The sequence below is a fragment of the Frieseomelitta varia genome, unplaced genomic scaffold (genome assembly GCF_011392965.1).
Source record: "Frieseomelitta varia isolate USP_RPSP 00005682 unplaced genomic scaffold, Fvar_1.2 scaffold_154, whole genome shotgun sequence".
Taxonomy (NCBI): Eukaryota; Metazoa; Arthropoda; class Insecta; order Hymenoptera; family Apidae; genus Frieseomelitta; species Frieseomelitta varia.
In genome coordinates, this window is record NW_025109239.1 from 348,268 (window position 1) to 373,662 (window position 25,395).

General features: G+C 25.3%; 2 protein-coding genes across 3 annotated transcripts; both read right to left on the reverse strand.

Moving 5' to 3' along the window:
- Positions 1–509: 509 nt before the first annotated feature.
- LOC122536238 (protein tumorous imaginal discs, mitochondrial-like) lies at positions 510–5,295 on the reverse strand. 2 transcript variants are annotated; one of them, XM_043668445.1, is made up of 6 exons: positions 5,093–5,294; positions 4,123–4,595; positions 2,311–2,574; positions 1,703–2,147; positions 1,158–1,264; positions 868–1,001 (listed from the first exon to the last, which is right to left on the reverse strand). In XM_043668445.1, exons 1-5 carry the CDS (start codon positions 5,286–5,288, stop codon positions 1,164–1,166), a joined length of 1,479 nt encoding a protein of 492 aa, XP_043524380.1. In that variant the 5' UTR covers positions 5,289–5,294; the 3' UTR covers positions 868–1,001; positions 1,158–1,163. The 2 variants fall into 2 exon arrangements, with proteins under 2 accessions (XP_043524371.1, XP_043524380.1); XM_043668436.1 differs by lacking the exon at positions 1,158–1,264 and having other exon boundaries at positions 510–1,001; positions 5,093–5,295.
- Positions 5,296–14,098: 8,803 nt separating this feature from the next.
- LOC122536203 lies at positions 14,099–24,016 on the reverse strand. The gene is made up of 5 exons (XM_043668371.1): positions 23,574–24,016; positions 23,105–23,172; positions 22,005–23,000; positions 21,452–21,781; positions 14,099–16,529 (listed from the first exon to the last, which is right to left on the reverse strand). The coding sequence occupies exons 1-5, from the start codon at positions 23,980–23,982 to the stop codon at positions 14,103–14,105; spliced, it is 4,230 nt and encodes a 1,409-aa protein (XP_043524306.1). The 5' UTR covers positions 23,983–24,016; the 3' UTR covers positions 14,099–14,102.
- Between the last annotated feature and the right edge of the window lie 1,379 nt (positions 24,017–25,395).

Here is a 25,395-nt window from a genome sequence, read left to right on the forward strand (position 1 = left end):
TAAATTTAAAAAGTCTATACATACACATATAATTTTATGATATAAATATTATATTTGTTAAAAATAAAAACTCTATATACAGTAGTTTGTATATTATTTAAATATCTGATTTCTGAAAAATTATTTAAAATAAGATACTGATTTTATATACAATGTACATTTATAAATAAGGAAAAATATTAAATTGCAAATTACATTTGGAAACCTTTGTCACTTATATCAGACATAAGATAGAATAAAAAGTCATCAACAATCTAGAAATAGACAAAATTATTTTTTTCTAAAAGAAATGTTTTTATTCTATATGCATTTTGTATTTGTAATCAATGTAGTTAAATTAATAAATTATATTTATGCATTATACTCTTTTTTCCTTTTCACCAAATTAATTTATATCAAAAATATCTAAAATGAAGCTAGCAACAACGAAATAGATATATAAATTTAATTAAATATAAATTTGTTTTGGATAGTATGGAATGAAGGATATAATGATAAAACATAAATAAAAATATGACAGTTTGCGTAATTTATTACACAAATAGTATAATTATAATTATATCTATTAATTTCGGTAACTATTAACCTTTTTATGAATGCACTTGCAAAAGTGCATTAACGAACTATATTAATCAAATAATCTCGATGTATAATTACATTTAAAAAAAAGTGCATTACAATCAATTTATTTAAAATTTAAACAATGTTTATAATTTGAATTTTTTATGTGATATTTATTTTTATATTCTTTTGTTTAATTGTTTCTAAAAGTATCGCAAATGACTAATTCTTTAGTTACTGAATTTAAGATACTTTTCGCCTTCTCACTGGGTTAACATCTTCATTTTGTGAATTACTGTTCTTTTCTTTAGTATTGACGTGAGGTGTATCTTCAGAATTTTTATATTCAGAAGAAGAACAGTCTATATGAGAAATGTCATCTAATGCCATTCGTATGGAATTCACTAAATCCAAAGGACCAGCATAACTTTGTTTAGTTCCTGTATAAGAACATGCAATGAAGAATAAAACTTTTTCACATAATTTATTTTAAAAGATCAAAATTTATTATAAATTAATTTATTATTATTAATCATACAGATAAATTAAATAATACATCTAAAAAATTTTTAATTTTCTTGCAGAAATTAACTCACCAAATTTTATCCAAATATAGCTTTCTTGATTTTATTAAGAAGACCATCATTTTCATCATGCGACTCACTTTGCGTATTTTGTCTCGCTTGAGTTTTTACCTTTGGACCTGCCAAAAAAGTATGTATAATCTCATAGAATAAAAGGATAAAGGAACTTGTAAAGTAAATAAATTATAAAAGTATATGAAAATGCTTTGATTACTAAATTAATTTGTTAAAATTCCATTATCTTTAAAAACATGTATTTTATTATTACGAAACACTAATGAAACGCACATATAAATTTTTACATCATTTATTAATTAGCAAGGGCAGGTACACATGAAGAAACTCAAGCGACACACAAATCTAATTTTATTTTGTTTTATAAGAAACAAAAATTATTTAAAAAATTCTATTTAGAATATCTATAACATTGACTAGGTCCAATTTATTGCATAAAGAATAAAAAACGAAATATAAATATATCATTAACTTGTCTGTATGTTTAATGTTTAACTTGTTATGCAGTTCTCAATGTCATGATTTGTCAGGTTTATTCTTACCATCTGTTTTATATGTTATGCCATGTATACTTCCAGGTGTATCATCTTCAAGTTCAGCATAAGCTTGAAGTAATGCTAATTGTTTATCATTTAGTTTTGCAGGTATAACAATTTTAATTTGTACATAATGATCTCCATATCCTGTGTCATTTACTTTTTTCAATCCTTTACCATTCAGTCGAATTTTACTATGGGATGAAGTACCAGGTCGAATTTGTATAGTATGATCCTCATAAACGCCTTCTATTCTTATTGTACCACCAAGTACTGCTTGTGATAACGAAATTTGGGCATCGGTATGTATGTCTGAACCATCTCTTCGAAAATATTTCGATTTTTCCACGCGGAATGTTATGAATATTTCTTTATTACCAATAGCCATCCGAATAGTTTGACCATCTTCAACACCAGCTGGTACTGGCACTGTTATTTTTTTACGTTGCACCTGTTAAAATATTTTATATAAAACAATTACAATAAAATATTTAATAAATATTAAATTAAATATTTAATAAATATTTAATAAATATTAAATTAAATATTTAATAAATATTTAATAAATATTTTTAAGATGAAGTGTATTTGTGTTTAACATGAAGTGTATGTACCGTTTGCCCTTTTCCTTCACATTCCATGCATGGATATTTAATAAACATTCTAGTACCATTGCAATAACGGCAAGTAGATCTCATTACAAATGGACCAGTACTAATTGTTTCCATTCCAGTTCCATTACAATACTGACACTTAACTGCTTTTGTTCCTGGTTCACATCGTGAACCTCTACATTTTAGACACGTATCTATTACATTTAACTGAACTTCTTTATTTATTCCTCTGGCAGCTTGAGAAAATGTTAAATTCATAACAACCTAAAAATTAAAAATAAATTCTATAATTAATTAATACTTATATGAGTATTATATATATATTTTATACTCGTATAAGTATATATATTATAATACAATTTATTAATACTTAAATTAATATGTATGACATAATAATACACAAAAAACTAAATAACTTTACTGACATATTTAATAGCTTACTCTAAATCAAAAAAGTAATTTATTTAGTAACTTATTCTAAATTATATTAAGCAATACTGGTCTTGATTTACTTATTTTCAAAATAACCATTATTTACTTCAGTCAAGTAACAGATAAAATATAAACTGAAAGCAAACAACTGAGAGCAAATAAAAATATAAGACAAATTAATATAGGTAAACAGTATCAGAAATAAAATTTCTAGAATGGCAACATTCATTGAAACATTAAATTTATGTTTATAATAAGAACAATCATCCTTTAGCATATATAAATTAAAAACAAATAAAAGATAAAAACCATTATTTTAATCCAATATATAAATATAAAATCTACTTTTTGAAATAAATAAAAAATAAGTAGACTAAAATCTATAAAGTATATAACCTTTTAGATTCAATATGATCTATAAATATATTAACTATATAATAATTCCAAAGTTATTAGGTTTCTTTTAGATTATATTAAAATATGAATTAGAATATCTTTTGTGGAATTAAAATTATCAAAAAAAAATATTCCTACAAAAGTAGTTGGTGGCATGTGGTATAAACTTTTTTTATTGGTAAAGTAGTAAAGGAGATTTCAAGTTAATCTTTTTCAGGATTCTGTACTTTTTTATTTATATTATAGCAGATATAATACTGATATTGTTTTGTCCTATGTTTTATCATATCATTCAATGCAATGAAACTATAAATTAATCGAAATTATGTCAATGCATGTGATACTGACAGACATAAATAATTGTACATTGCAGTCATAAACAAGTTGACTATCTTACATATATTGTTTTTATATCTCTTGAATAAAATTGGATCAATCTGGCCGAAGAGTCACACAACATTAAACTATTGTCACCTACCGCTTAGTATTAGTCAACCTCACTAATTTATGATTTTGATACATGGAATGATATATATATATACAGATCGTTGAATTTTTCTGAGTTAAAAATCGTTTTTTCGCATATTTTGATAATATTTGATAATAGAAATGAAATATAATAGTTTTTGTGTGTCAGAATCCATTGATTCAAAAGTTATCCATTGTCAAAATATGATCTATATTCATCAATTACTATCAGATGATGTAAAAAAAAGTTTAAAATAGTAGTGCCTCAAGTTTAATCTATATACTTGCTATAATATTATGAATAAAAAAATATAGGGTCTCATTTAAAAAAATTAACTTGAGATTTCTTCCATTAAAATCTTCACCAATAAAAGAAATATTTATGTTACATAATGTACCTTTTTACACTAAACAATTTTCGTAATAACATTATATTTTAACTACAATTCTTCATATGATATCCTATTATTCATATTTATATATACATGCTATCATATTTTATATATAAGTACTTACTTCTTGAGCTGCGCCAAAACCATATTTTGTCTCTTGATAATCTTCGAAATCATTAAAAATATTACTTTGAAATCCACCTTCTCCAAATATTTTTCTAAATAATTCTTCCGGATTAACTGATGATCTAAATTGCCAACTCTCACTAAAATCTTTAGTATGACTATGACCACCATGGCCACTGCCACCCATTCCCATTTGTTCTGCTGTAGACCCCCATGTGTCATACTCTTTTCTTTTGTTGTCATCACTTAATACTTCATATGCTTCTGAAACTTCTTGAAACTTTTTACTTGCATTTGGATCTCCTTTATTTGTATCAGGATGATATTTCTTAGCGAGTTGATAGTAAGCCTTTTTAATATCTTTTGCCGAAGCATTCTTAGATACACCCAGTATTTCATAATAATTACGCTTCAGTAGTTTATATGTTGTATGTATTCCTCTTTGAACTTGGGTCAAATTTTTTATTATATCTGCAATTATACAATTTTCAATAAACTTATATGATTTATATAACCAATAAAATAAGCAATTCAAAAAATTGTTTTACAATGTATATGTAAATTTATTACAAAAATTTTTTAATTTTTTAATAAATATATTATATTTATATAAAATTTAATATATAATTTAATTACATTGATACGTTAAAATAAAATTAGATAATGAAAATCTATTTGATACTAAAAATTTTGATACAAAATTTAGATAATGAAAATCTACTTGATACTACTATAAACAACTATAAGTAGCAAAGAAACCATGTGTTATGAACTGTCAGGTTATGTTTCACTTTTGAAGTTTACTTATTAGAATTTGCATAAACAAAACAAAACATTTGTGACAATATATACAATCTAAAACCGAAAATTTTTGCAAAACACCAAGATATATTTAGTATATAAGTAAATGTATATTATGAAAAAAAGTATGATGTAATCTTATGTTCATGGTTAAACCTATACATTACGTTTTCCCGTTAGTTTTGAGTTCCAGTTATTGACACCCAATACTACTGTTGTAATAAATCTATGACATGTGTTACATTTTTGTGCAGTACCACACGGCAATTTATTTAATTTATTATTACTGATTAAATTAATAGTCTTTGGTCGAAAAACGATTGCAAGTCCTTTACCGGTCGCCATGTTGCATAAGAAACGCATGGCTGTACTATCACGTGATGCATTGAAACTATAGTATATTTTTCATATATACTATATTTCATATATACAAGAAAATTAAATGTATTTATGTATATGTATCTAGGCAATTAAAAGATAAACTACTTTTTTTTCTTTTCTATTATTTTTCGAATGTATTGAGTGTAAGTATGTATTGAATGTATAAAGTGTATGTATTGAATGTATAAAGCGTATGTATTGAATGTATAAGTTAATTTTTATACTTATTTTATATTTTAAATTAAATATGCGACTTTAATTTAATTTAAATCAAATTTAAATCAATTTAACAATATAATAATTCACACACATATAGAATTTCAGTATGTAAATGAAATAAAATCTGTATTTGCATATGAGATAATAGAGTTTCAAAATAACATAAGATATGTAATGCAATCTGTTTCCTTGGCATCTCTGACTTTACTGGAGTTCGTATAAAATTGTCAAAATTTTTTATCAATGAAATCAAGATTTTTAAAAATAATATCTTGATTTTTTTAAATGACATCGTATATTTTTTTTTACAGTCTTACTAACGAATTCAACGACCTACAACTTTTTCAAATGACCTTTAAAGTAAAAACTGAATGCTTCAAAAACCCTAATTTTATGTCATAGAATGAAAATTGGGATTTTTGAAGCATTTAGCTTTCAACAATATCGTGTGTGACACTCGTGACAACAATAAAAAATACTTTTTAGTTGACAATAAATATCAACTTCTATCACTTTTTTTAATGTATATTCATTCGGCGTTATTAAAGGCAATGGTCAAGATAATATGCAGTTGTGCTCTTATTTAATTAGTAAATAGGGCAACATCAATGAAACATCAATGAACAAATTTTTTCAATTACGCGTAAAGCAAACTTCAACGCAATACATCAATGTCTCTTATCAATATATCAAATATAAAAATATTTGACTTTCAACTTCTTGCTCGCGATATAAGTTTATATTATAACCAAATGCGTTTCAAAAATAGTTTAACACACGCGACGAGTGACAATATAGTCATTTAAACGTCATCGCATAGGTCATTCAATTTGCCTTGATATCAGCTATGAGGTCGTGAAAAGAAAAAACACAGTGCAGTGCGGTGTATGACCCATTGATCAGAATGAAACGAAATTTTGAAGGGGTGTGGGAGAAGGAGAGAGAACCCTGAATGAAATTAAATATCAGAATGAAACGAAAATTTTAATGCGAGGCGAGTTTTTATTAGTTTCTGAGATATTAATAAAAAACTTTAGATACAATACATTGAATCTTGCCTATACAGATTATATCTACTTATAATTGTTTTCGCTGTAGTAATAGACGTGTCGTCGAGTGTCGAGTATTCGAAGACGCAGTTGCGATACCGTCCTCAATATTTACAGAATGTTCCACTTAAAATCCAACATTGATGGACTTTACCAACATTTTGCGGATACTTTATCGTAATTTACCACCGGATAAATAATCTAATCCAATCTCAATGCGGATCAAGCTAGCAGGTGATTAATTAATCTAATTAAACATTACAAACATCTGTGTAGGTAAAATTCAATATATTGTATTAAAAGATGATGTCGGATTTTAAGTGAAACATCCTATATGTTGATATTGCTATTATGCAAACAGTTTTTCGATGCTCACCAACAATAATACATTACTATTTGTTGTATTAATCGTATCTGTATAGATAGAACTTTTAAAAAGTTTTTATTAATATCTTGGAAACTAATGAAGACCCGTAGTTAAAATTTTATATTCGACGTCCTCTCCTTTTCCCCTTTACCCTCTCAACATTTCGTTTCATTCTAATGAATGGATCATATCCATTTGGCAAATAAAATTTACAACCAAAAGGAATAAAATTTTGTAAAAGATAAGAAAATATTATATATCGATCATTATTTAAAAGAACAATATATAATATTTATAATGCTCAACACTTAGTTGAGAATATAGATGCGTTCGTGAAGGCAAGTTCGATGTTTCTAATATACAAGGTGAATCATTTAACTTGATCAATTATACCACATAAATTTGCTTCTAAACTATTTATTGTATGAAAAGATGATTCAAATGAAATATAATAATTGATTAAGAATAGACAATTGAAATATGATAATTAGTTTTTTGATATTTCATTTTTTTATCAAGCTATGAAAATGATCTTGACCTTCTATTTTATAATGTGTAATATTTGAGCGTGCCATTCGAGAAAGTACTTAATTCCACATAAAAAAAACTAAGATATGTGAGGCTCAAAATTAGTAAATGACTAAACGTATTAATCAAATATAATAGCAAAAAAAAGTTCATAAAGCAAGATTTAATTGTCGTCTTTAACAATATCATTAATGTCATTTATTTCTAAATTATTTCGAAGTAAAAGTATATCAATTTGATTATTTGTTTATTTAGTAGACTATCACAATAAACGAATAAAATTATATAAATCAAGAAATGTTTATATACGAAGATCAGTCAAAAAGTTAGCTACGCTCATATTCAAAATAATAAAGTATTCAATTTTAGAAATTATTTATTTGATAATACAACGTAAGAACTATTTTTCTATATAATCTCCATGTCGACTGAGGCATTTAATAATCGTAACACCATTTTTCCTGTTTATCGATCGAAAAATTTCCGTCTAATTTATAATCACTCTTAAATCGTATTTTGGATTTAATCTAATGTCCGAGAGATATCGTTTCTTTAGAAAATCTGTTTTCATTCGAAATTATGGCAGTCATAAAGCAAAAGATCTGAACTAGAAAATTAAGTAAGAAAATTGTTGCCACAATTTTCATTTGAATTTCCATTGAATTTGACTGTTATGTATCATGAAAAAAGATAATGCCTTTTTTCAATTTTCTCGGCCGTTGATCTTTAATTGTTTTTCTTAACCTTTTCAAGATTTTTCAATAATGCTTTCACATTAATAATAATTTCTTTAAACGAATGAATTTTGTCATGAATTCTGTATGCACAATGCCTATTATCAAAGAACAGAAACGAACATCTAATTTGCACGCTATTTCTAACGTAGTATATACATAGTATATACACGTCATCTTCCACGATAGCAAATGAAAAGTAATACGTTGAATGATATAACGTAAGAATGTAACGTTAGAATAAAAATATATATCAAATAATATTGCCATCAAATTTCATCGAGATATCTTTAATATTCTTTTTTTATTTATTTATATTCAGCTTCGACATTTATGATCATTCGTTGCGTAAATCTTTAATATATAAAAAGTTATATGCGAATGTGAACTTGCTTTTTTGATTGACTATAAATACTATATTTTAAAATAATAATGGATCAGTATGGTTGATCAAAAGTAATTTATTTTCCTTCTTTAAAAACTCGATGTGAAATGAATTCTACATATGTGATAGATATAATATGTAAAACTACATACTACTATATTCATAGTTTTGTACAATTTTTACATAATTAACATAATATAATTATATCATGTATAATAGCATGTGTATATTAACTATTGTGTATATCCCCTGTACCGATTTCTTTACAAGTATTTTCTGTATCTAATTTTTGTGTTGTTCTTTATGTATGTATTTATGTCGCATAAAAGTTAATAGATATTTACACATATTGTGTTGTTCATTATGTATGTATTTATGTCGCATAAAAGTTAGTAGATATTTACACATATACAAATAAATTCAATTCCGTGTATTTTCAAATCTTTTAACCAATTCTTTCAATTGCCATTATGTGCATTTTTATAATTCGTATATAATAGCTATATTTGTGTACGCCTCACGAAAATAAACCATCATTTTTTAGTGCTAAGAACTAAAAATTATTGTAATTTTTTTATATTCTTCTTCATTTTGAATAATCCATTGAGTTCAATAATCAATTGATTTTACAGTTAAAAAATATTATACCTTAGTAACAGGCAGGTATTTAATAAATAAAAATACAAAATAATTAGTTGTATGAAATTTCAATTTCAAAAATACATTTTAAAAATTATAAGTAAATTAAATTAATTAATTAATAATAATAATTTTATTATCTTAGGTACTTATGTTTATGTATAGCATATGTGTAAGAGGGCAATGAGATAGAATTCTAATTATATACAATTGCATTACGCGTACATGTATAATCTTTCTTACAATTAGATAAATAGTGGACTCTAGTGCGTTAACACTCGTATTCAGAATACTGTACTCAAAAGCAATAACGTTTACTAAAGAAAAAATATTTTAAAGAAAAACTTATAAGTATTGCATTATAATTGATACATTCAATTCAACATTTTGACTGAACTTAGTTTCTTTCTTAATAGTCATATTTATTATTAGTATGTTACATCATGCATGAAAGAAAAAATTGAAAAAAGTAGGCTTTTGTATTCGATAATTGTATTATTTTCTTTAAAAAAAAAAAAACAACTAATATTTTCAATTTAATATTATATCAAATTAATTTTTAATACTTGAATATTAAACATATTAAAACAAAATATATTTTTCTCTGTTAAGTATCAACATTTATTTTACTTCGTACTTTTTCAACATTGTATCTGTAATGTAATACAAATTTATCAATAAATATATTTTGGATAACTCGATCTTACAAGCAGTCCCTTTTGTATAAAACAAACTTGAATATTATTTTTCTTGTACATGTATTTACATAGATGATAATTATTCTATGTATATATAATTAAGATAAAGAGAATCATTTATGTGTATTTTCAGTTGTCTTTTCCGACCACTCATTTTTAGAAACAAAGTCAATTCAAAAACAAAATTAAGTGCAATTGTGTATATAAATTTGTGCAATTAAAAGGGATCAAAATTGTATATTCTATATTTATATTCTACATAGTGAAAATAACATGTCTATAAATTGATTAACGATAGTGATTTATGATGAATAGACTAAAGGCACCTCAAAGTCCACAGTATTTAATGTTTAGCACCTGTGTTCATTTCATGCGAATTTTTGTTTGGATGCAATCATAAAAGTCTTCTCACTTTTGTAAAATCAAATATATCTATATATTATTATTGTAATTACATGTATCTGTCTTACATTGTTTGATACAATATGTATATTTTATTAACCATAAAAATCTTTATGTGAAATAAATAAAAAATTGCTTGTAGATTTCAATGAATGTTTGCAAATGCAATTTATATACAACAAATATCAATTTTAATAAATAATTATTTATATATCATATATGGTCAAAGTATGAATTCAACTTATATTAATATTACGTAGCATATATATGACACTACATGAAACTATATAAATTCAACTGTTACTAATAAATTACATAAATGTAAATATTTAAAAAATTTTCCAATAATAAAATGTAACATACCTCTTGCATCTCCATCCTTTTGTAGTTACTTTGTATTGAAGTTTAAATTATGATTATTTTAATAACTTACAAATTTTTATATTTGAAATTAAATTACTTTAAAATATTTTATCCTCTTAGATGGAAAAATATAAGTAATTAATTACAACAAAGCATTTTCAGTGCAGCAAAACTGTTATAATGCATATAAGTGAGAAGACTTTTGCAATTATTCACCAATATCTAATAATTTATGACATATCTTGATGTTTTAATTTGGTCCAATTTGAAAGACGACCAGATTAAGTACGTCTTTAACAGGTTTTTCTTTGATACATGTAATACATTAAATGAATCATAATTTGTTTTCATTTTCTTAGACTTTTCGATCTTACTATTATATTAATTATATATAAGAATTCTTTCTTAAAATATTTAAAAACAATGAAATATATTGTAACTATTTTTCTTTACAATAATTAATACAAATTAATTTTTATATGCCTGTTCGTGGTATAGATTGTACTTAAATAAAATAAATGTAAAAAGTATTATTTTTATTATAATTCATTCTATTTTGAAAATTAAAATATAAGAAGAAATAAAAAGAAATATAATATTAATTACACTTGATCCATTCTATTTATTTCTATTTATTTTTTCTGACTCGTCTTTTTTACGTAAATATTATTCTAGCAGGATTGCTTAAAAGAACATTTGTATTTGCATTATTTCATAAAAATAAGATCGCTTACTCTTTTGAAAAATATTCTTGATTTATCTACAAAGTATTAATATTATTTATAAAATGTAATTAATACAATTCTTTTTATTATTACACATTCTCTAACACATTAATTAGTATTAATTTTGATATTTTTTATTACTGTATTACGATTTAATGTGTTATGTAAAAAATTTTGAATCATTTAATGTTGAATTAAAATAGAAATAAAAAAAGAAGAAATAAAATTACCACATGATACAGGCATGTAAAAAATATTTTTACAGCTAAATGAATTTAAGGATTTTAAAATCTGAGAATTTTTGAAAACAAAACTAGTACATATATTAATATCATGTACGAATTTAGTATATCATATAAATATAACTTAATTACTGAGTAATATTCTTAACAATAACTGACATGTAAATGTCATTGATATTATTATCTATAGTTTAATATATATAAAATAATAGGAAATAACTTAAAATTTTTAAAAGATATTCGCAACAGTTTTGAAATAATAACGTAATCAGTACGGTATACACTGATATGTGGAAGAAAAGAACAAGAGAGAATATAAAGGAATATTATAAAATAATATAAGTTTGTTATAAACAGCAGACTTTTGATAACGTAAAGTATTTGAAAGATAAAATGTACACAAACTATTCTGAATATTTCATAAAATATAGTGTATTTAAAATTTCAAGCTTTTACTTAATAAATAAATAAATTCACATAATCAAAACGCATTTCATATAATCAACTAAAGAAAATATTCAAAATTATTTAAATAGTATTGTTTTCTGTTTTATAAAATATATTGCATATTAGTTCTTTTTATTTTTTATTGGAAACAAAGTTGGCAAATGGAAACCGTGATCGAAAATTCTACAATATTCAACGATTAATACGAATTTTTCTTCGAAACATAAAACAAATTAAAATGTAAATGGAACAAAAAAGAATAAAACAGAAAATATGACAGCAAACGTTATTCCTATAGTGATAATTATTATATAACTTTACCTGAAATGCTATTTTGTAAAAAATTTATTACTTTAATGAAAAAAATTTCTTTGTCTAAAAAAATCGTACAAATCATACGAATATTCTTTTGTTTTCTACTGTTTTATCATTACAAATAATAATAAATTGAAATTTCCGAGAATTAGTATTATAATGTTTAATTTTATATATAAATAAAGTTAAATAGGCCAATTATAATTTTTATAGAACAGAATATATTAATATATTAACTTGTACGAATATTGATTTTTTACAACAGTTTCTACTGTTAAATAATGTTTTGTATGCACGAATCTACGCGGTCACTTACCGGCACTTTCATTTAGAAAGGCAAGTTGTTTTTTTATACATCTAACAGAGTGCAGAAAGTATTATGATTTGTTGTTGCAACAATTCGCTGTATCGATTACTAATCAAACTAAATATTAATCGTATGTATATGACACAAGATTAAATATACATATACATCGAGTTTGTTATCGAAGCCCATCTTCATCGAGTTTTTCGCATAAATAAAATTATTTTAAATATAAAAAGCTAGCACTTAACATAGTTTCGTCAAAAATACATTACGATAATTAGACTTTTTTGTAGGAGAAATAAAAATACGCGTGTAATTCTATTAATGTACAACTTTTGGTAGAACGTTATAATATTTTTTTTTCATTTAATAACTATTACATAAGATATAGTTTCTCTTTTCATCATTAAAATGAAATTTAAGTAGTTTAAGTGTCAAAATAATTTTTTGTTAGACCGACTATCAAGTTCCATTTTTTAATTTATTTGTTTAAACAAAGGAAGTGAAATTTTGAAGTAAATAAAAATCTTTAACTTGTGGAGAATATTCAATATAACCATAAATAATTTACATTTCTATCTTCCAAATATTCATATATACACATGCATACGTACACACAGCATACACAGCATATACACATGCATACAATACTCACGGGCACACGTACATATACGCATGCATTCACGCATATACGCGCATGCAACTGCACACGCAATATGTGCACATACATGTATAAAATCATATGTATGCACATACATTTATATATGTACATATGTATACAGTTCAAATAAGATTTGCTGCACAAATTCGAATAGAGCAATGTATTAATCTATATACAATGTACAGCACTAATGACGATTGAATGTCTAATCACAAATTTGTACAAATTTCATTTGTACATATATCGTATTGGTCACCTAGTCTATAAATATTTATTTAATCTTCTTTCCACTCTTAACAGTATATGAGACGCTTAGGGATTTTATAGCAAAATAATTTTTGCGATATTAATATTAGAAAGTACCTTTACACAATAATACTACTTTTACAGTTTCAATTTTCTTCCTAAGCTAAGGCATGTAGAATTGTATGGAAATGATAATGTAGCAAGTTCTGCGTTAGTAATAGTACTAACTGAACTTTGCATAAAATGTGGCAATTATTTCTATTTTGAAGACATCTGATATATTTTTCTGATACTTGGTATTTTGGTATGCGTCTCATATTTCTGTAAATTCAAACATACAATGTAAATTTACTATATCCAAATCAGTTAGAATCCACACACATAAGATTATCGGCATATGCGCTCGATTGTGCGGACTTTCATGTCTAATAAGCAGATTGTACTACAGCTTAAGATAATTTTCACCTTTTCACGTAGATACAACAGTATTTGTTGTTGTTGACTGAGCCACTGTTGTTACTGTTATTAGAGTTAATGTTGTATCGAGAGTATTTTCTTCTGTTGTTGTTGTTGTTGTTGTTGTTGCTGTTGCTGCTGTTGTTGTGACTATATCCTTGTCGAAACACGTCTTTTTTGACTCTTTATGCTCTTCGGATGAACTCGACTTTCTTTTATGATTTGAACTTGATGAATGAGAACGACTTGACGCTGTGTCATCTTTCGATGAACGATTGCTAGATGACTTTCTTTGTCCATCTTTTCCATGACTGTGATGTCCATCTTTTCTTTTTTCCAATTTCTTATCACCATCTTTATCGGTACTTTTATTAGAAATGTTACAATCTTTGGGCAGTGAGATAATCTTCAATGAATCTTCTTTGTTATTAGTTTCTCCTGTTTTATTCTCAGATTTATTATACGAAGGACTTCGATGATGATGTCTCTTGTGTTCTCTATCACGCCTGTCTCGATCTCTTCTGTCTTTATGTCGCTGATTTCTGGAACTTTTATCATCTCTATGCTTCCGTCTAGGTGGTTCTGTATATACTGTATGTACATCGGATGTTAGTTTAGATGAATTTTCATCACCGCTACCGTTTCTACTATTGTGTCTCTCGGTTTCTGTTAAAGGAGACGTAGAGACTATAGAAGAAGAGGTAATTTTTGACGTTGGTAGTAAATTTCGTTCACATGTGTTATCGCTGGTCAACATACAAACTTTTTCACTTTTTGATCTTTCTTTTGCTTCATCCTCAGCCATTTCAATTAATGCTTTCACTGCATTTTCAGTTGCACATTCCATCTTCGATGTGAATGCCAATGTAGTTTCTATTTCCAATAATTGACAATATCGGTCTAGTTTTATTTTATCATCTTTGTACTTCAATTCAGCAATTTCAATACTTTCTGAATGAATTTTTTGTAGAATTTCTTTAGAAGCTTCTGCAACGCCGGTTCGTAAAGATTGACAGACTTCTTCTACGTCAGTCTTTGATTTGTATATTGCAATTTCTAAAGCTTTGTCAACAACTTCTGTTGCATAAGTTTTCGCTACCAACTGTCTTTGTGTTAATACATTTTGTTCAAGAATAACAGCATTACAATCAGAATTTTCATGTTCTAAACAAACTTCTGACGGACACAATCGTCTTTTTTCTTTCGATGAAGATCCCGAGGGATTGAATTTACTTGTCGATTTAGATTCTGTGACATTTGAAATTTTTTCTTTTCTCAATGTGGTGCTGGATCGACTATGATGACTTCGATTATGATCTAATTTATGACTACTATTACTACTACTACAACTGCTGCTGCTGCTACTGCTGCTACTACTACTGTGTGAATGATGACTGGATTTTTCATTTGATCGACAATGTTCTTCGTGTCTCCTTTCAGATCTCTTATCGTCTCTCTTTTCAATATTTTGTTTTTGTTCTATTATATTAGTTTTTGTAGATTTATTATTAAAAAGATCTGAACAGTTATCATTATTTTCTATAGAATCTTTTCTTTTACTTGAAATGGAAGAATGTCTTGAATGATCTCTGTTCTTACGATCCTCTTTACGTTTTCCATGATGATCTGACTTCTTTAAATTTCCTTGATATTCAGCAGCTCTTTCTTTTGCTTTTTTCTCTTCAAGCGAATCAACAGAATGTTTTTGTTCTATACGTTGACGATTTGTATTTTCTTTCTGTTCATCTCCTATATTCACAGTTTCCAATGGTTTCTTTTCTTTTATACGCTCATTTCCAACCCGTCCATGCCTAACACTTGTATTGTGCTGCGATTCTTGATAATACTGTTTTAATCTGACATGCCATGCAATACTTGAAACTGCGGAAACCGTTCTAAATTGATGAATTATATTACGCGGTAAAAAGTAAATATCATTATCATATAAATTTATTCTAGCATAACGAATACCCTGTCTACGTAACTGATTTAATTTGGCGTCTTCAACCCATTGTACACATTGTGAAATTGGTGGTTCGTGAAGATCTAATTGTAATTTTTCGACTAGTTCAGGAAAATCGCCAGCATAAAAAGCTACAACATCTTTCGTAATTCTGTTATACTCCGATGCCTGTCCACCGTGAACCGCTTTTAATATACCAACTGCTGCTGTTGTCATCCTATCTAATCCATGACCAACATGATCGGCGTGAGCCTTAGTACGGTCTTCAAACATATATTCACGAGCTTCACTAAGACGTGGCAAATACTGTAGATTCCGTAACTCGTTAATGCCCGTTCTGCGCCGCTTATAAGGACTTTTATTTATATCGGCTGTTGGAACCAATTGTTCACCTGGTCTAATCCATAAAATTGGACCATCGTTTGATTCTTGAGGAGTATCCATCTTTACAACAGATAATGGACCCCAAGGCATAGTCTAAAACAAAAAGGAATAAGAATTTGATATTATTATATAAACAAATTCACTCTTGACTGTACAAAATATTTAATAATATTAATATATAAGGAGCAATCCTTATTTTTTACTCAAAAACTTAATAAGACGAACCTCTATAACTTGAAGATTTTTTCCTTCTTTTAAGATTTAAATTATTGAGATCTGACTGTATTTATATTTTAATCGCTTATTAATAGTTTTTGGAAACAAATTGTAATTAAACATAAAATTATAATTTTACTATACTATAGGAACTAGTAAAAAAAATACCACTTATATAAGTCTTATATTAGCTTATAAAGTAATATAAGTGAGTACAAAATCATTCCTTATAAAATAATTAAAAAAAAAAGATACGACATTTTTTATTAAAGATTTAATTTCTGAGAAAACCAAATTTAAAAATATATGTAACATAATTTCATAATATGTAACATAATTTCGGGTAGTCCGACGATTTCGGATCGAGTTGGAAAAAGTTCAAGGGGGATAGGATTAGAGTTGGACATTATTCGAATAAAATTTTATTCGAACACCGTTTCAAATAAATTCTTCGAATAAAATTTTATTCGTACAACATTCCGAATAAAATTATTCGATATTTACGAATAAATTTACGAATAAATTTATTAAAAATATTTACTGAAATAATGTAAAGAAAAAGAGTTGGGAGTACTTTTTTTCAATTTTGGTTTATTTAATAAATTTGTTTTGCTTTTAATATTTAATAAAGCGGAATCTACTTCAACCGACCAACATTTACGTAGAAATTGTACTACACATTTTACAGATAATAGAAATGATTACACATCTCTGAACGCATGTACCATAATTAAAAATATATTTTTGAAATATAACACTCCTTCGCCATCTTCTGCTCCAGTAGAGAGTTTGTTTTTATTTGCAACGACAACAAACTCGCCTAAAGCAAACAGATTAACTAACAAAATGTTCCAACAAAAAATTGTACTAAAGGCAAATTTATTAAATAAACCAAAATTGTGAAGAAAGGACTCCTGACTCTTTTTCTTTACATTATTTCAGTAAATATTTTGAATAAAATGTTATTCGAAGAGTTTATTCGAAATGTTATTCGAATAATGCCCAATTCGAATAATTGTGTGTTCGAATAAGCTTTGTTCAAATAAAATCGTTATTCGTAAATATCGAATAATTTATTCGAAATTCGAATAATGCCCACCTCTGATCCTATCCCCCTTGAACTTTTTCCAACTCGATCCGAAATCGTCGGGCTACCCGCCCGAACCCACCCGACTTTGTGTAAGCCCGACCCGAACCTGAAATTTACCTCTAATACAAAGCAGTCATTAATATTATTTCTTGTAGAATTTGTATGAAGTACTAATAATAAAGAAATTTTTAAAATTAACAAAATATTAAATATTTAATTACTATGATAAAAGCAATGCATTAAAAAAAATTATTGCAACAGAATTTCATATATAAAATGTGCAAATTTATTTATTGACTGATTGCTCACAATAGGAAAAATCAAAGTGAAATATTACAATAATGGTAGAAATCATTCAGTTATAAAGATAGTGTACTAAGAAAATAGTTAAAACAAAAAAAACTCTTTCTTCACTTTGAGATCAATCAATCAATGAAAATTGGCATAAAAAAAATTTATTTCCACCAAACATCAGTCAGCCAAAATTGATAGAAGTTAAAGAACTACTAAAGAACAATCCATAAGAAATATAAAAATCCTAGCAAAAATAATAACAGAATAAAAGCAAACTTAATAAATCTTATACAGTACAATTATCTATTAATATATTAATTTGAATATAAACAATACATTATAAAAATAGCAGTTTGGAGGACTATATAAACTACAAAAAGGAATATTAAAAACTCGAATATTTCTATATTTATAAAATTAATAATTTATAAATAATATAATTAATTTCTGAAATACACTATAAAATAAAAACTCTGTACTGCACTATCTATGAAACTAATCATCTATTACAAAAAACTCAGTTACAGGATAATAACAATTAAATAAAAGATCATATGCATGGCCAATTAATCAAAAGCCAATCAAATAACTACAATCAATTTCTAAACAAATAATGTAGCTCATTTTAAATCTATATATATTTGTATAGTATAAGCTTCACTAAACAATAAGTACATAGCATAAATCTATTATGTACGTTAAGAATCTATCTATTCTATCCACCTAGTAGAAAAAAATATTCAAAGCATATATAAGTAAAAATCTCAATATACTAATACCAGACGAGTATTCATTTCATTAGTAGATCTTACTAATACCAGACGAGTATTCAATTCATTAGTAGATCTTAATAAAATTCCAAATAAATTTTACAATCACCAAAGATATCAGTATTACTAAATTAATAAATAAGTAATAATCTTTTAAACTCAGACATAATACAGTAGCAAAGCGATCTTATAGAATAATGTTAATTCTATATAAACATCTATTTCTATATAAACTACAAGCTACATGAATAGTTAGTGTTGTTAAATTAATAGTAATATACTGTATCAATATTATCTGAAATCAAAATCAAAGAGAAAGAAAAAAAAAAGTAAAAGCAAAATGGCAGAAACACAAAACATTCAGAAATAAAAAAATGAAATAATTTACAAAATATCTGGAATTACTGTTTTCATATAAAAATACTAATTATTCGTTGTAGAAACAAAAAAAATAAAGAAGACAATAAAACAATCAAAAAGAATGGTCGAGAGTAGATTAAAATATTTGCTAACTGTATAATATTTATATTTCTTTAATAGCTATTAAATGTGAATAAAATGCGAATAAAATGACGGATTAATCATTTTAATGATATTTTTGATGATATTAATTCTCACCTGATAAATACACATCTTACACATCTTACACAATCAAAAACAAAGTTAAAGAAATCATTAAGAACAACAAGGAACCTTGACTATATCACTATTGATGAAATCTTAAAATATTATAAAAAATGATACGATTAAGATGTTGGAACAATGTTAGGATTACAATATTTCCCAAGTTTTTGGAAAATAATACAAATAACAATGTTACTTAAATTAACTAAAGATCTGCTCAGGTTCAATAATCAATATTACTTCTACCAACAATAATAAAAATCATGGAAATTTATAATTCTTTGAAACTTATTATTGAAGAAAAAAGTCTAATTCCAAATAGTAATCAGTTTGGATTCAAAAATAAGCATTCAACCATTAAATAAATATACAAAATAATAAATTAAATAGTTGCTACACTAGAGGATAAACAATACACTAGAGCTATTTCTATGAACATAAAAACGCTTCTAATAAAATGTGATATGTGGAACTCCTTCAAATTATTAAAATTCTCTTTTCCAGACAAATTTTAAACCTAAAAATTATAGTTAACCAATAACTATTGTAATAAAAATCAAAGAATTGTCACTAATAAAAGACATCCTGCAAAAAAGAATGTTAGATCCAATTACACATTAGATATTATACACAGCTGATATCTTGATTACAATAAACAGAAAAATATTTACATTTATTTATAATAAGACCATATTTCTATGTTACACACAGATTTTTAAGTAAAATCACACTTCAAAAGTAGAAATATGGCTTGCAAATAAAAGAAATGAGACAAACCTAAACAAATGCAATTTCTTATAATAATTTTATAACAATAACATACATAATATTTATATGCAAAGAAATTACAAAAGATACAAAATAAATAAATAAATAACAAAATACTCCAACTAAGTAGCAGTAGAAGTTTAACTTAAGAAGATAAACTTAATTTTATGATAAACTTGACACAAAATGACTAAAACAAAAACTTTGAATTTAATTGCAATGTAAAAGAACAAAAAACAGAAAATAATACTCAAACAATCTGTCAATAATAGGAATTGACATTATATGATAATGAATCTCAAATAATAGATTTACCAAGTATTAAATAAAACAAATTGAAAAAACATGAAAATACTTAAAAAAAAATTTAATGTTAATCATATTTATTATAATGTCTCAAATTTTAAATTTTTCTTAAATGCAAATTTATATTGACTATATACTTATATGATTCATTCCTTTTTTATAGTAACTGCATTACAATTCTAATATAATTGTTTTAATTTACCCCTTAAATAAAATGTATTATTTTCTCAGATTGATACATCAAAATTTTAAAAACATTTTCGATTCGTACAATATTTACATATAATGTACTATTTAAAAAAAACATCCTACTAACTAATATCCTACATATTTATATCTTATTTTTATTGAAAATATGTATTATTAAATTAATGAAAATTTGCAAGTATCTACTAATGGTCATTGAACACAAAATTAGATGTACGTTGAATTTTATACCAAAAAACCTGTACAAAATACTTAATGAAAATAATAGATTATTGATTATACTGATTATTATTGATAGATTGCTCATTTAATAAATGACAAAAAGTTAAATATTTTTAAACAAAATTACTGTTCAAAAATATTTGTACCATCTTGTACACGTTTGACATAAGAATTAAGAGTTCCTTTTTTTATGTATTTATGAATTCAGAAATGATTACAAATATTTTCATAAAAAAATTAAAATGATAAATACTTTTTCCATCATTTACTTGTCTAAAATTATGTGTAATTATTTATCTGTTATAATTGCTAAATCTGGTCATTTCATTAGATTGAAGTAAAATAATCACAATATCATAATTTAACATCATAATTTTATGTTAGTGATTTTATATTTAAAAATTTTTTTTCAAGAATAATATGTATAAGTAATCAAAAAATATATTCTATTTTAAATTTTTATAACAAATTTAAATTATCTACATTTGTTTAAACTAAAATATAAAATCAATACTCACTAATTTTAAAAATGGGTTTTCTTCTAATTTCTGTAAAAGATCTGGGAAATATCCACCAACTTCTTCATGAACAGTCCCTACAAGACTTATTTGGTGGAGAGGGCCGTATCTAACAGTACCATTACTATAAGCTTTACACACTTGTTCTTTGTACTGTACCATAGTTGTAGTTTCTATATCACTGCTTCTTCCTAATACACCATTTTTAACAGTCAATGTAGGATAATTATCTGCCATGTAATCCAAAAGATCAGGAAGATATGCAGCAGCATTATGTACTATTCCCATAACATGATACGCATTACCATTTTCATCTTCTCCAAAAACTACCTATAACATATAATTTGCTTATTATGTATATAATTATATACATAATTTATATGAGTTCATCAATTTTAATGGCATTAATAAATAATCTTTTAAAAATAAGTGTAATACATGTAAAACAGTATTAAAATATGATTATTTTAAGTATTTATATTAATTTGACAATTTTCAATTATTGAAAATAATTATTATTAAGTTAATATATTATTAACTTGTATTTACATACTTTGAAATATTCTTGAGCTAATTCCTCTACTTGTTCATAAGATAATGTATCAATTTCATCTTGATACATATGTACAACAGTTGCACCACCATTAGGATAAGTCTCTATGTGAATGAATTTCTTGTACTTTAGGCCATCTAATAATTCACTTTTAACTGGTGTATTGTGAAGCATTTTATAATTCTTTGTTTGTAAATTTAACCTGAGATTTTCATTTGTTGATTTTGGAAATGGATGAGACATTGGCTTACTGTTTAATGGAACTATACTACGATCTCGTTTACATTGTACACCAATACTTGCTCGTTTTATTTTACTCCGTTTATAACATCGTGAGCAATAACGTCTTTCATTATGTTCTTTACTTCGTTTTTCTCTTGAAGATGAGTATGATTTAGAATGGGAACTCGAAGTTGTAGTACTAATACAATTTATTGATTTATCTTGAGATAATACAGCATCTGTTCTTCCAACTATTGTCGTAGTACTATCACTGACCCAATCTGATTTAATTATGTTTAATTGTTCTTGAGTATCTGTTACATCTGTCTTTACTTCGACAAGTTCTGATTTTACATCCCTGTGAATTGTGTCCATTTTATTATCTTTTTCCTCTTTAATTGAATGCATAACAGGAACTTCTTCAATTTTCTCCAATTGTCCACAAAATGAGTAAGAAAGATTTTTACAAACTTTAGTAGTTAAATTATTTATATTTTCTGCATCATATTTTGCTGTATCCATCATAATAGTCGAGGTCATAATTGGCGATGTCATACTACTAGGAAGTGTTATATTTGGACTATTTGGTCCATCAGAAACTCTTGGAGGATAATCTGGACTTCTTGGACTACTAATTACTTCACCATTACTTTGAGGACTTTCTCCTAACTGAGGTGTGTTACCATGTTCAAAATTTACACATCCTTCTAATTTTGTTGACAATGTGTGTATCCCACTAGATACTGTTGTATCTTTATTACATGCTAAATCAACCTAATAAATAATTACGAATCTTGATTAATAACAATCCAAAAAATTTTGTCATTTAGTATTATTTTCATATGAAATTCACAAACATAAATAATAAATATACGTACATGAATAGCATGCTGAACTGGTTCAATTAAAGTTTTCACTAATTCATTATTGCAATGATCTGGATTCCCTATAATGTATAATGTTTATTTTAAAATATAATTTTAATTTTTAGCTTAACTAATGATTGCATACAGTTATATATCTTTTTTATGTAAAAGAATAAGTATTTTATTTTTAGGATAACTATGCAAGATATGTTACACGATAAAAATATATTTTCAGTATTTAATAGTTATCAATAAATATTATTAAATTAATTTCAATTACATGTAAATATCTATTAAAATTTTATTAAAATTTCTATCGTCGTAATAACCTATTAAAATAACTATAAACAATAGTTTCATCAACATAAATATAAACACATGTTTTACATTATAGTTTCTTAGTGTGTTATTTTTTTAAATAAAATTAATATAAGAATTCAAGTATATTTATATAATATTAAATAAAGTTGAACGATATTACCGTCTGGTTGTTCAGAAATACAGGCAGTATCCAGATCATTCCTTTGGTTGGACATGCTGCACGATTCCAAGGATGATGTATGTAATTCAGTATTGACGGCAATTTTAAAACTAATACGTTCCTCCACATCACCAGAAGAGCTCATGAAATTCACGTTCCTTCGTAATTCGTCCTCTTCCGTGTTTGTATTAAATGATGACGCTGTAGAGAAAATCGTGGGCGTCCTAATTGAATGTAAAGCGAAATTGTCCGAAAATTTGTTTGTCTCTTTAATAACACTATTCCACGTTGTTCTCGATACTTTTACATTGGTTGTTTCCGTTTGCAATGGTTCGAATATCTGCTGAATCGTATTATTTACATCACACCGTTCGTTTGACACGATACTTGTACCAGTCTCGGATGCCATCTTGATTCAGTGAGCGACGTCCTGAACATAACGATACTACGCAACATTTGATTGGATATTTCTTAGCCGCCTTTTGAATAGACCTTATTCTATTCGTCTGAAATCGGTTGAAGAGTAGGGGTAAGACCAGTGAATTTAGAGGTATCATGAACATTTTTATTCATTGGAATCTTCGATCCCCAATCTTATTTTCCCTGTGATTTTTTGATTATAAAGAACTATAATTCTCACATTTTACGACGAATGATAATCAGCATTTAAATATAAAATACTATGCGTAATATTGAAGTGATTCACATTATTATGAATACATACATATATATATGTGCATATATATCACCGGTAACTTTAAAATTATTTTAAAATTTGATTTAAATTTTATAAGTTGTAATTTTTTTCGATTTAAATTTATAATTAGTTTTTCTAAAGATTGGTATAAATTTTAAAATGGTACAAGTATAATCTGAACAGAATACATCTCTTTATAATTTTTCTTTTTTTTTTTTTCGTTATAAAAGATTATACGAAAGTATATATATTTGTATTTTAATGAAATAAACATTCGTTAATATAAGAAATTAATTACTATTAAACGAATCAATTACAAGATTTTCTAATTGTAAATAGTAATAATGTCATCATAGATTTTGTCATTTTTCCTCAAACTAAAATTTAAAATTACAATCTAGTTGCCGCTAATGTAATTACGTAAGTCGCCATTTTTCTATTAATCGACAGCTGTTCTTAAGACTATATATTCAATGGCGATGTTGATACGTCATAAATTAGTAAATATTGATTTAATATAGTCTCAACTAGGAATATTGATAAATATAATTATTTATCAATATCTTATTATATTATATGGTGTTTAATTCAATTCAAGGAAACTTGAGTTTGAGTATTTACTAAATGCTTTTAATTAGATTAAAATTTATTAAAATTATTAGATTTAATTATTTGACAAAGCATTAAATATGCATAATAATGAAAGACTTTTATACATATTATAAAATTTAATAATGAAAGATTTTTATACATATTATAAAATTTTATTTTATAATATATTTTATAAGATTTTATTTTGCATACGTATAAAAAATAAGATGTTACTTATATATTTATATATGACTATATATTTTATTATAATAAAAAATATATATATATATATTTAATTATAATAAAATAAAAAAAAATATATTTTAATAAAAATAGACTAAATCAAAATTAATTTAGTAACTTTATGATTCCATATTCTGTATATATATTTAGAAAAAATAGGTACTTGTTCGCTTATAGTAATAAATTAATATAGAGGATATTCAAATTTAAATTTTGATTTGATCTTGTAAACTGTTTTCAAATATATAAAGTATTTTATCATGTATCATCTTGTAAACTGTTTTCAAGTAT

Excerpts from the sequence above, each read along its gene's own strand:
- LOC122536238 (XM_043668436.1), bottom strand. The coding sequence starts at position 5,288 with ATGCGTTTCTTATGCAACATGGCGACCGGTAAAGGACTTGCAATCGTT. Across the intron at positions 2,575-4,122 it reads GTTTTGGCGCAGCTCAAGAA|GTTGTTATGAATTTAACATT; the intron begins GTAAGTACTTAT and ends TTTAATTTTTAG. Across the intron at positions 1,002-1,702 it reads CATAACATATAAAACAGATG|GAACTAAACAAAGTTATGCT; the intron begins GTAAGAATAAAC and ends GTTCTTATACAG.
- LOC122536203 (XM_043668371.1), bottom strand. The coding sequence starts at position 23,982 with ATGGCATCCGAGACTGGTACAAGTATCGTGTCAAACGAACGGTGTGAT. Across the intron at positions 23,001-23,104 it reads CAGTTCAGCATGCTATTCAT|GTTGATTTAGCATGTAATAA; the intron begins GTACGTATATTT and ends ATTATTTATTAG. Across the intron at positions 21,782-22,004 it reads TAGCTCAAGAATATTTCAAA|GTAGTTTTTGGAGAAGATGA; the intron begins GTATGTAAATAC and ends TATATGTTATAG.